We start from the raw sequence: 13,479 nt of genomic DNA, 5'->3' as shown, positions 1-13,479 counted from the left end.
ATACAGATTGAGAATCATCTACATAGAGATGATAATTGAACCCATGGAAGTTGATGAAATTACTAAGAGAAATGGGTCAAGGACATGTTAGGGAGACATTCATACTTAACTAGCAGGAGATGATCTATCAATGGATAGTCTAACAGACAGGGGAGAAAAAGACAGATCATTGTTACAGAAGTCAAGACAGGAGAGTATCCAGGTAGAGGAATGGTCAAATAAAGTCAAAAGCTCAAGAAAGGTCAAAAACCACAAGGACTAAAAAGATTTGATTTTGACAGTTTAATAATTTGGAAAGCAGTTTCAATCATAGGGAAAGGGTACAAAAGATTGCAAAAACTGGAGAAGCAAGTAGGAGATCAGGAAAGAAAAGCAACAAGTGTAGATGATCCTTTCTAAGAGGATGGCAGATGGCCAACTTGCTCAGTAAAGTTCTAGAGGCCCAGTCCTTGATGTGAGGTTTAACAGAGAAACTGGCAGATAATTAATGTTACTTGATATCAAAAAAAATAAAACTGTGGAAAGTTCTGCTATATCATTTACAAAAAAAGAAAGTTCTTTATAGTTTCAGACCCCAAGTGCGTAATACTTACATGGTAATTTGACCCAAAGAGTACACTGGTATTTTGCAGGAGTATTCTTTATACTATTGAAATAGCATTCCTATGCAGAACTATTTTTTCTAATAATTGATATAACAGTGTTTTACCTGTAGTGGTTTCTAATTCTGATTAAGATTTTAGGGTAGAAAAAAACATGAAAGTTTATGCACAGACAGCACTTGAAATTTATGTTCATGCTGCCAGTAATAACACTGCTTTTTCTACTAGATATTTTTATTACTTATTTTCATTATGATTCACTACCATAAAAAAATTTCCCCCACTGAGCTCTTTGCTAAAAATGTTAAGTTTTCAAAGTAATAAATACACATATGTGCAAATATATATTCAATTTTAACAAATAAAATTACAAAGTCATCAATTTAGTAATTGATCATTTTAAAGCATGCAATAATAAAGTGAAAATATGAGTTTTCAAATAAAAACACTGTTGGAATTTCTTACCCAAGAGGACATCAAATAAATCCGTTCTATCACCATTTTCATCATCTGCTGCCATGATGCTAATCACCTGTGATGTTCCCCATCTATAATTGTTTAAGAACATATTTTAATCGATGAAATTATTTTTTCACATGTCAGGAAATATAATTTTTTAAGTTTCATATGGCAGACAATTTCAAAAATTTAATTTAAGGAAGCACTTAAACCACCTGACACCACCATCCAACCCACACCAAATCATTAATTATATCATTTAAAATAAAATCATACTTTTTGAGCAGCGCCTCACCTTTTATGGACAAAGGACAAAATTGAGGGAGAGGTACTATTGTTAAATTTGCCAATATTCTTAAGACTACCAAATAGTAATAATAATACACATCTATATTAAACTTTACTACAGGTACTATACAAATGTGTAAGTAGATGGTACATAAATGCTTTTGCAAAAGAATATTAACACAAAGATATCAGCAACATAATGCAATGAATAGCCACAATTCCAAAGAACTCATAGTGAAATATGCTACCCACAACTACTGGAAGGTAACAGTCTTAGGGCACCAAATGAGACAGACTTTTTGTACATGGTCAATAAAGGAATTTGTTTTGCTTAACCATGTGTATTATTTTATTTTTTTCCTCCAATGCAGAGGGAATAAGGTGAAAAAGAAAAAAATTTTTAACAGAAAAAAAGTTAAAATGGGGGGGGAAAGAAATTGCAAATGTTCCAAAATGTAACATGAAATCCAAAAATTATCACTATGGAAATACTTTATGAAATTACAAGTTTATTTATGATTGTTAATTCTATGTTTCCCTCCATTCTATCCTCTTTTTTTCTCCTTACATTCACTGCCACTCTTTATAAAGAACTGACAGTGAGTACTCAACAACAATAGGCAATCAGAAGAAGTTTCTCTAATAAGGGTCACATTTTCACAACATAGCAGAAACTGATTCAAATTTACAAGAATGAGAGTCATTCCCAATTAGTCAAAGAATTGGTCAAAGGATAAGAATTAGTAGTTTTCCTATGGAAAATATTTCACATCAATAATCATTAGAGAAATAATAATGCTACTGAAAAAAGAAACTGAGGGGCAGAGTCAGGATGGCAGAGTGAAAGCAGGGATTTGCTAGAGCTCTCCCCACAAGCCCAGCCAAATACTTGTTAAAAAATGATTCTAAACAAATTCCGGAGTTGTAGAATCCACAGAATGACGAAGTAAAGAAAATCTCCAGCCCAAGACAGACAGCCTGGAAGGTCTCCAGGAAGTGTCTATCGTGCCACACTGGGAAGAAGACCCCCCCAAAATGCTGAAGAAAATAACTCTTTAAAAAATAGACTAACCCAAATGGCAAAAGAGATCCAAAAAGCCAATGAGGAGAAGAATGCTTTAAAATGCAGAATTGGCCAGATGGAAAAGGAGGCCCAAAAGTTCACGGAAGAAAATAATTCCTTAAAGATTAGAAAGGAGCACATGGAAACTAACGAATTTGTGAAAAATCAAGAAAATTACAAAACAAAACCAAAAGAATGAAAAAACAGCAAAGGGAACTATCTAATTGGAAAAACAAACCTAGAAAACAGATCCAGGAGAGACAATTGAAAAATTATGGGACTACCTGAAAGTCCTAATGAAAAAAAGGGCCTAGACATCATCTTTCAAGAAATTATCAAGGAAAACTGCCCTGATATTCTAGAACCAGAGAGCAAAATAAACACTGAAAGAATCCACCAATCGTCTCCTGAAAAAGATCTCAAAAGGAAAATGTCTAGGAATATTGTAGCCAAATTCCAGAGTTCCCAAGTCAAGGAGAAAATATTGCAAGCATCCAGAAAGAAACAATTCAAGTACTGTGGAAATACACAATCAGAATAACAAGATCTAGCAGCTTCTACATTAAGGGATCAGAGGCCTTGGAATATAATATTCCACAGATCAAAGGAGACAGGATTAAAACCAAGAATCGCCTACCCAGCAAAACTGAGTATAATACTTTAGGAGAAAAAAAATTGTCATTCAATGAAATAGAGGACTTTCAAGCATTCTTGATGAAAAGACCAGAGTTGAATAGAAAATATGACTTTCAAACACAAGAATCAAGAGAAGCATGAAAAGGTAAACAGGAAAGAGAAATCATAAGGGAATTACTAAAGTTTACATTCCTACATGGAAAAATAGTATTTGTAACTGTCAAGACTTTTCTCAGTATTAGAATAGTTGGAGGGATTTTACATATATATATAAAAATATAGACAGTGAGCACAGGGTGAGTTGAATATGAAGGGATGATATCTAAAAAATAAAATTAAGGGGTGAGAAAAGAATATATTGGGAGGAGAAAAGGAGAAACAGAATAGCATAAATTATCTCTCACATAAAAAAGGCAATAAAAAGCCTTTTCAATGAGGGGAAAAGGGATGAAGGTGAGAGGGAAAGAGTGAACCTAACTCTCATTGGATTTGACTTAAGGAGGGAATAACATACACATTCAATTTGGTATAAAAATTTATCTTACACTATAGGAAAGTAGGGGGGAAGAGAATGGGTGGGTGAGGGATGATAGTAGGGAGGGCAAATGGGAGAAGGGGGCAATTAGAAGTAAACACTTTTGAGGAGGGACAGGGTCAAAAGAGAGAAGAGTATAAATAGGGGGTGCAGGAAAGGATAGAGGGAAATAGTTAGTCCTTCACAACATGACTGTTATGGAAGTGCTTTGCAAGACTACACATGTATAACCTATATCGAATTGCTTGCCTTCCAAATGGGATGGGTAAGGAGAGAGAAAGGGAGAGAAGTTGGAACTCAAAGTTTTCAAAACGATGTCAAAAACTGTTTTTACATGTAACTGGGAAAGAAGACATACAGGCAATGGGGTATAGATATCTATCTTGACACACAAAAAAATAGAGGGTAAGAGAATAAGAGAAGGGAGGGATGTGATAGAAGGGAGGGTTGATTGGGAGAAGGGGTAATCAGAATGCACACTGTCTTAGGTGGGCAGAGGGGAGAGATGGGGAGAAAATTCGAAATTCAAAATCTTGTGGAAGTGAATGTTGAAAACTAAAAGTAAATTAATCAATTATAAAGAAACTCTGAGGTTCCACCTTACACCCATCAAATAGAAAAAAAATGACAAAAGAAAAATGAAAAAAAGAGACTATGGGAAAACAAGCATGATACACAGTTGTAAATTGATAGTCATTTTGAAAAGCAACTTAAAACAATGTCAAAATGTTATTAAATTGTGTATATTCTTTGACCCTAAGAATGAATCAAGAAATACTTGGTTGAAGAGACTAGTGTTCCCCCTGGATGTCTCAAGAAGCAAAAGGGAAAAACAATAGGATGGCATGGGATACTCAAAAATGGATAAAGGTGAACGTTATCAGAAATATAGAACAACCCTACTAAAGGTAGAAACCTGACAGAGTTGCCTTTTCCTACTAAACTTATTATTTAAACTAGAAAATATCTTAAATTTATAATTTTGTATTTATATTATTAGCCATAAAATACTTTAGTATTTACCACTACTGTGGAAAAATATTAAAACAAGTTAAATAGCAAAAAGTCTTCAATGGTTCATTGCCTACCACGTAAAGTCTGAATTTCTTAGTTTTACATCCCACACCCCACATGGCTATAACATATTTTTCCATCCTTATCTTCCATAACTCCACTTCAAAATTCTATACTCTAGTCCAACTGGACTATTTGCTATTTCATTATATGCTTATTATTATTATATATAAATATTCCTAATATTTCCAAATTTGCCCTGCATATTTCCATTTTTGAGCCTTTGCTCATAATATTCCCCAAGTCAGAAGGGAACAAGGACAAACAGGGCAGGGTGTGGGAACTGCCATGTTAAATGTAAAAATAAAAAATTCACCACTACTAAAGACAACAACCACCGTGGTCTGGAATGCTCTTTTTGTAGATCCACCTCTGCCTATCAGATAATCCTGTGAAATCCAGCTCAAACAGTATCATCTACTTCAGTGAAATCATTCCTGACTTACCCCATCACTGAAGAGCTGAAACACAGTTCACATTTCTGATACTTATACAAAAAAAACCCCTGTAACATGATTTAGAATAACATGTCATCTCCTCTACTGGTATATGAGTACATCACCGCAGCAATCACATGTCATTCATCTTTGGAGTCCCACAGTTAATCAAAGATTGGACCTAACCAAAGAAATACCATTAATAAAGAGCTATCTAGAAAACAAATCTGACAGAAATTAGATTTGGACCATTACCTGAAATTCAATGCCAAAATAAGCTCCAAATGGATTTACGATATTGATATAAAGAGTCACATCAAAAACATATTAAATGAGCAGCAAAGGAAATACCATTTGTACCTATGGCTTAAGGAAAAATTTGTGACAAAAGTAGGGACAGAGAGAAGCACCAAAAAAAAAAAAAGGACAATTTTTATAATATAAAATTTAAATGTTTTTGCATAAACAAAACTAATTCAGATAAAATTAGAAGGGAAACATTTAACTGGAAAAGAAATCTTTAAAGAAAATTTATTTGATAATGGTCACATTTCCAAAATAAGTAACTGGTTCAAATTCATAAGAAAAAGAGGCACCCCCCCAAATGATGGGATATGAAAGGCACTCTTAAAGACCTCTAAGATATCAATAGTGAATGCTAAAATGTTCCAAATCACTATAACAATTACAGAAATACAAGTTAAAGCAACGGAGTTCCCACATCACAACTATAAGATTGGCAAAGTTAACTAAAAAAAGAAAATAACACTAGGTACAGGTACTACAAGTAAACAAACACAAATGTACTATTAGTAGAACTGTCAATTGGAATAGATGTGATAGACTTAAATGTAGGATGTTCTGAGCTCGAATTCTGCTTCAAACTCTTACCTTAGCTTTTTTTACCCTGGATAAATCACTTGATCTCTAACAACCTCAGTTTTCTTCATCTATAAAATGGCAATAATAATAGTATCTATCTCACAGGGTTGTTGTGGGGAATTAAATAAGAATATATGTAAAATGCATGCAAACTTTAAAGTGCTATATCTAGCAATTATTATAATTACTGTTGTTGTCATTGTGGAAAGCAATTTGGAATTAGGCTCAAAAAGTTATTAAACTGTGCTACCCTCTGACTCAGCAGTACCACTATTAAGCTGATGCCCCTAAAGAGATCACATAGAGAAGAAAAGGACTCATATGTACAAAAATATTTTTAGTTAATCTGTTTATTTTTAGTTTTCAACATTCACTTCCAAAAGCTTTAAATTTTTTCCCACCCCCTCCCCTCTCTCCTCCCCAAGACAGCATGCAATCTGATACAGAATCTACATATACATTCCTATCAAGCATATCTTTACATTAGTCACATTACATAGAAATATTAGAACAAATGGAAGGAACCATGAGAAAGAAAAAAAAGAAAATAGTCTATTTCACTCTACATTCAGACTCCATAGTTCTTTCTCTGGATGTGAATGGCATTTTCCATCATGAGTGCTTTGGAATTGTTTTAGGTCTTTGAATTGCTGCGAACGGCTAAGTTTATCAGTCAGTCATTGCACACTGTGGCTGTTACTGTGTAAAATGTTTGCCAGGTTCAGCTCACTTCACTCAGCATCAATTCATATATGTCTTTCCAGGTTTTTCTGAAGTCTTCCTGTTCATCATTTCTTACAGCACTATAGTATTCCATTACATTCATAATTTATTCAGCCATTCCCCAAATGATGGGCATTCCCTTGATTTCCAGTTTTTGACCACTACAAAGAGTGCTGCTATAAATATTTTTGTACATTTGGGACCCTTTCCCACTTTTATGATCTCTTGGGGATACAGTCCTAGAAGTGATATTGCTGGATCAAAGGGTATGCACATTTTTATAGCCCTTTGAGCATGGTTCCAAACAGCTCTCCAGAATGGTTGGATCAGCTCACAGCTCCACCAACAATGAATTAGTGTTCCAACTTTACCACATCTTCTCCAACATTTATCATTTTCCTGTTTTGTCGCATTAGCCAGTCTGATAGGCGTGATGTGATATCTCAGAGTTGTTTTAATTTGCATCTCCCCAACCAATTTGGGCATTTTTTCATATGACTACACATAGCTTTAATTTCTTCCTCTGAAAACTGTTCATATCCTTTGAACATTTATCAATTGGGGAATGATGTGTATTCTTGTAAATTTGTCTCAGTACTACATTTTAGAAATGAGGCCTTTCTCTTTGTGGTGGCCAAAAGCTGGAAATCAAGGGAATGCCCATCAGTTGGGGAACAGCTGAACAGGTTGTGGTACATGAATGTAATAGAATACTATTGTGCTATAAGAAATGATGAACAGGAAGATTTCAGAGAGATCTGGAAAGAGTTATATGAACTGATGCTGACTGAATGGAGCAAAACCAGGAGAACTTTGTACACAGCAACAACCACAGTGTGAGAGGTATTTTTCTGGTAGACTTAGTATTAGTACTTCATAGCAATGCAAGGACCAAAAAATTCCCCAATGAACTCTTGAGGCAAAATGCCATCCACATCCAGAGAAAGAACTATGGAACTGGATCACAGAATGAAACAGATCATTTTCTTTTGCATTATGTTTTGTTTTGTTTTATGGTTCCTCCCATTCATTTTAATTCTTCTATGCAATAGGACTAAGGTGAAAATGTATTTAATAGGAATGTATGTGTAGAACCTATATAAGACTGCATGCCGTCTTGGGGAGGGAGAGGGGAAGAAGAGGGAGGGAGAGGAAAAAAATCTAAGATATATGGAAGTGATTGCAGAACACTGAAAACAAATAAAATAAATTGTTTTATAAATGAGGCCTTTATCAGAGACACGTTATAAAAATTCTCAGTTTTCTGCTTCCCTTCTAATCTTGGTTGCAATGACTTTGTTCGTACAAAAACTTTTCAATTTAGTATAATCAAAATTATCCATTTTGCATTTCATAATGTTCTCTATCTCTTGTTTGGTCATAAATTCTTCCATTCTCTATAAATCAGAGAGAAAACCTATTCCTTGGTCTCTTAATTTGTTTACATTATTAGCTTTTACATCTAAATCGTGTAACCTATTTGGACTTTATTTTGGTATACAGTGTCAGATGTTGGTCTATTCCCAGTTTGTGCCATGTTATTTTCCAGTTTTCCCAGGAGTTTTTGTCAAATAGTGAGTTCTAATCCCAGAAGCTGAGGTCTTTGGGTTTATCAAACAGCAGATTACTGTAATGACTGCCTACTGTCTTGTGTACCTAACCTATTCCACTGATCTACCCCTCTATTTCTTAGCCAGTACCAAGTAGTTTTGATGATTGCTGCTTTATAATACAATTTAAGGTCTGGTATGGCTAGACCACCTTCCCTAGTGTTTCTTTTCATTAATTCCCTTGACACTCTGGACCTTTTGTTCTTCCAGATGATTTATATTATTTTTTTTGTATCTATAAAATAATTTTTTAGTAATCTACAAAAATACTTATAGTTGCTCTTTGTACTGTGCCAAATGAGGGAAATGGCTAAACAAATTATGATATATGAATATCATGGAATACCAATGTGTTGTATCAAATGATGAAGGGTATAATTTCAAAGAAACCTGGGAAGACTTAGCACAGCAACTCATGGAGCTTTACTAATGTGCAGAGATTATTATTTAAATTGCTAAAAGGAGAATACATATCAATCAATGAGTAAGATCCGTAAATTATAGATAATACTACCTACCTCAGAAAAATAGAATCAAATGAATAATATTTAAAGCTCTTTGTAAATATAACATTAAATCAATGTAGATTTTATTGCTACTACTATTTCCAGAAGCTACGTAAAAAGAAGTTGAATTATTTGCAAATGATATTAAGCAAGCTCCTAGGCATGCTTAAAACCAGAGACACCTCAGTCAGACAGTAGAAGTTTCTCTAATTTCTGAAACCATTAGAATGTCTTATGTAGTCCAGATCATGTAGTCCACCTTTTGCAGCAACACAAACACATTTGCTCAGGATGATTTAACTGTATACCAAGAAGTATAAAGATTGTAAAGATATGTATGTGCAAATCTTTTCAGCTTTGGGGACTACAGACCTGAAAAATTTCAAAACTCAACTATGACTGCAGAACTTTCAGTCAAATCACTCAGTATTTATTCCCATTTCTCCCCTTACTAAGTGGGAACTTTACCAGTGCTTCTTGCCCTTATATTATGGATGACTTGAATACTTTTTCTTGTACACCAACAGACAGGAAAATATTCTTCAAAAGTCACTATCATACAGTAGTTCTCACAGTCCTGTAAGATACAGGTCATCTGGGAGAGTTTTCTGCAACTTCTATGGGTATTAGTTTAAAGCAGTGAGGTACAAAATGCATAGAGGGCTGGACTTGAAATCAGAGTCAATGTGGTTAATCTTGCCTCTGTCATACCTGTGTGACCCTAGATAAGTCACAGCTGCTTTCAACCTCAATTTCCTCATCTATAAAAAAGGAGTTAATAATAGCACCTACCTAACAAGGTTGTTGTGCAGATTAAATGAGATAACCCTAAAATCCTACAAACCTGCAAACCCTAAAATCCTACATAAATGTTCTCTATGATTACTGTCACTATGAAGGAAAAGCATCTCAGAAACAATTAATTTACAAAAAACAAGCAAAAATATTGTCCCTAAGTTTACAATTAAGTTTCACCAATTTCCACAAGGATGTCCTGAACTAAGTAACTATACTTAAAATGCACGTTACATCTACTTGCATGTAATTATGAAAAATAAACTTCACTGGAGACATAGAAGCTGCTCCAAAACTACTAAAACATCCATTTTGACTACTTGGTTATAATAGAAATGTTAAAGTTAAACCAAAAACTTTCACTGGAAGCAAATGTATATAATAAACCCAGATCAAGCTCTTTTTGAGGGGAGGGGTGTGGCCACTGTTAACTTGTTTAATGGGCCTGACCCACAATCTGGTACCTCTCTACTTTCCTAGCTTTATATCACATCATTGCATTATACTCCAGTCAAACCTCTGCACTCTGAAACATTGGACATGGAATGTCTTTCCTCTGTCTGTTGTATCCCTCCCAACATTTTAAAGCCCAAATCAAATGCCATCTTTCCCTCCAAAGCTTTCAATCCCTCCTTCCCCATCCTACCTCTAGTCCACAAGGCCTTTTCTTCTGCAGACAAGGCACAGCACTTAGCTACTACTGTGCACTAAAGATATGCAGTACAGATTTGTGTCTAGAGCAGCAGTGTGGTGGAATGGATAGAGAGCTAATTCAAATTCAGTTTAGGAAGTAGTGTGACCTCTAGGGCCAGTTACTTAATCTCTCTGCCTCAGGCAACTCTAAAACTATTATAGGCAAGGCCAAATGATTGAGCACCAGGGTAGAGTTGCTTCTCCACACCAATGAAATCACAGTTCACTCCATAAAATCAAATCTTGCCCCAACTATTAACTAGCTGTGTAAATCCCACGATTTTACACTTGTGTGTTTATGTCTATACATACATATGTACATATGTGTGATCTCCCTACTGTATTATAAGCTGCATTAAGAATGGGACTGTATTATCTACACTTTCTCAAAGCCAGTGTCCAGTACACCAACTGTTGCTTCCCTACATCAATAAAATCACAGGTCTGTCTATAAAATCAAATCTTGCCCCAGCCATATACTAGTTGGGTAAATCACACTTTATACATAAGTATGTGTGAACACACATACATGCATGTGCATACATACATAAAACATAAAACATTTATGCAGGACTTGCATGCTTGCAGAGCTTTTGATCCACTCAGCCTTGTTAGACAGATGCTACGTACAGATGCACGTATACGTGTGATCTCCCTACTATATTATAAATATTATAAAGTCCATTAAGACAGACGCGGTATTACCTACACTTTCTAGAACCCAGCGCCCAGTGCAGAGCCTCTGTCCACAGTAGGCTCAGCCGAATAAATGCATTTAACTAAACCTAAAGGAAAAGATGAGACTGTACTAGATTACTCAAAAATGCTCTCTACGATCCTCCCCCCTTTTCCTCAGACCAGTTTCTACAATGGAATTCCCTCCGAGAACTAAAGTACCGGACGAAGGCACGTGCAATGAGGACCGCTTGGGCTTCTCCTCCTCACTACCCACCCCCCTCCCCAGCAGTCAAAGATCCAGAGCCCCCTAGGCCCAGGCCCCACCCTGAGCCTGCTCGACGGTAAGGAGGAGGGCACAGGACGGGGTTAAGGGCGGAGAGGGCGCCCGGAAGGGGCCCCGAGCTGGAGTCCGTCGGACGCCCAGCTCCCCACATCAGGGGACCAAAGGCTCGAGCCCCAGGGGTTGAGGGCTCCCTCAGCGAGAGGCAGAGGGGGGGCGGTTACCTGCGGGTGCGGGGACCAGTCAGACAGCCGCGGCCCCTCCCCCAACTTCTCCCCCACCCCCGCCAGGTCCCTACTATTGTGGCCGAACCCCGGGCGGGCCCCCCCCCCCCCCCGGTGTCCCGCGTATCCGCCGCTCCCCACCTTCCCTCTAGACCTTCTGGAGGGTCAACCGCCCACCCTGGAGTCCTTCCCCCTTCCCCAGGCTGGCAAGGCTGGTGGGCAGCACCGGGCACCGACGAGACTCACCCGATCCTCCGTACCCGGTCAGCCGCCCAGGACCTTCTCCCGACGCCGCCGTCTTGTGGGTCTCTCCACCAATGCTAGCTCCCGCTCAGGGCACGGAGGCGGGATTCGCAGCACAGGACCAATCGTAGAAGACGCAAGGCACGTCCGCGGGGCACGTACCTAGTTCCCGCCTCTGGAAGGGAAAAAAACACAGTTGGCGCGAAACTCGGGGATCGAGCATATCACCTGCAAGCCCGCAAATGTCAATATTGTAAAAGAAGAAAGGGGCGGGGCCTGAACCGACTCCGCGGGAGAAAGCAGAAAGTGAAAGTTAGTGACGGAATGGGCCATTCCGCTGGCAGTCGGGTCTGCGGCCGAAGCGGAAGCTGCACCGCGCGGAAGAACCTCTGGAGGGGCCCGCGTAAGCAAACCCTGTCTGGTCTTCAGGGAAGAGCCTGAGCCTCACCTTCACGCCCTCCAGTCAAGCAGCATTTCTTCTTAAACACCCGCTATGTGCCGGGCACTGAGCTAGGCGCTGGGCATATACACATACAAAAATTAAGTCCTGCGTGGGCTCCTAGCTTATCCGGGGCGGAGATAGGTCTGTGATACTAGTATCCTATTTATTTTAAATATCAAATGTGTGTTATTTTTATTAAATACATACTAAACAAATACAGGATGGCCTTGCCAAGTGGGGGGATGCATTAAACGCAGCTGCGGAATGAGGAAAGATTTTATGCAGAAGGCGGCGTGGGAAACGTGTTTTAAAGGAGACACTACTCTGAGAGCCAGGGTGAGGAAGGAAGGAATCCCAGGTGTGGGGGAGGGGAGCTGTGCGAAGGCACGGAGGAGGGAGGAGCCAGCAGGCCAGGTGGGCTGGACCGGAGAGTCCGGGAAAAGGTGTGATGTGTAAGAAAGCCAGAAAGGTGGCTGGAGACGAGGCAAGGACAGAGGCAACCGGAAGCTATGGGAGTTCTCTGGTCAGGGGAATGGCATGGTTCCACTGGCACTTGGAGGTCGTTGTGGCAGCTTGGTGGAGGAGGGCTGGAGAAAGATGGAGGCAGGGAAACCATGGGCAAGGCTGTGGGTAAGACAAGGCCAGAGGTCATGAGGGCCCGAGCCAGGGGGAAGCTGTTGGAGAAAAGAAAAGGGAAAGTACGTGGAGGAGGGAGAATGAGCAAGACTGGCCCGCTGCTGGAAGATGTGGGCAAGAGGTCAGGATGATTATGAAATGGTGTGAACCTGAGTCACAGGAAAGGGCAGGGCCCTTGATCAAAAAAAAAAGGGGGGGGGGGGAAATAGTGTATATGGTTTACTTCATCAGAATCAACTACTTCAGTTAGAAACTATTTCTGGAGGGCGAGTGGAGGAGCCCTGCTCCCTGACCTCCACACACTTTCAAAACCAGGTTCTCCCACTTACTGACTTAGCCAATTCCATCCGATATTTCTTAGTTACAGAATCTAAGCTAGAAAGAAGCACCTATTACAGTGGAGAAAGAGTTGGAATCATTCCTTTCCCCTCGAGTCACAGGCATAATGTTCTAGAAGCAAAATCTGGGGGCCTCCTCCAAATTCTGAGACCTCCAGAGATGCTGTAAAAGAATTCACTCAGTGTAATTTACATGTGCTGACTCAGCCCCTTTGAAGGAAGGGGGGAAGCAAAGAAGTTAAAAACAAAAGAGCCTAGAACTAGTACCTTCCTGAGCCCCACCAAAAAAATAAAATAAAACCAGGCCTGTCAACTGGAGGTGTTAATTAAACGGG

At 38.6% G+C, this 13,479-nt stretch overlaps 1 protein-coding gene across 3 annotated transcripts in view; it reads right to left on the bottom strand.

The window, feature by feature from the left end:
* The window catches only part of CASP8AP2 (caspase 8 associated protein 2), a 43,754-nt gene extending 31,646 nt beyond the window's left edge, over positions 1–12,108 (bottom strand). For all 3 annotated transcript variants that reach the window (XM_072642831.1, XM_072642832.1, XM_072642830.1), the window contains exons 1-2: positions 11,732–12,108; positions 1,068–1,150 (exon numbers count right to left, since the gene is read on the bottom strand). In XM_072642831.1, the coding sequence (XP_072498932.1) occupies positions 1,068–1,122 (55 nt within the window). In that variant the 5' untranslated portion in view covers positions 1,123–1,150; positions 11,732–12,108. The remainder of the gene's footprint in view (positions 1–1,067; positions 1,151–11,731) is intronic.
* Positions 12,109–13,479: the final 1,371 nt, after the last annotated feature.

Source organism: Notamacropus eugenii, chromosome 2 (genome assembly GCF_028372415.1).
Source record: "Notamacropus eugenii isolate mMacEug1 chromosome 2, mMacEug1.pri_v2, whole genome shotgun sequence".
In the NCBI taxonomy this organism is placed as follows: Eukaryota; Metazoa; Chordata; class Mammalia; order Diprotodontia; family Macropodidae; genus Notamacropus; species Notamacropus eugenii.
The sequence above is the reverse complement of the archived record's forward strand: the minus strand, read 5'-3'. Positions and strand labels throughout refer to the sequence as shown.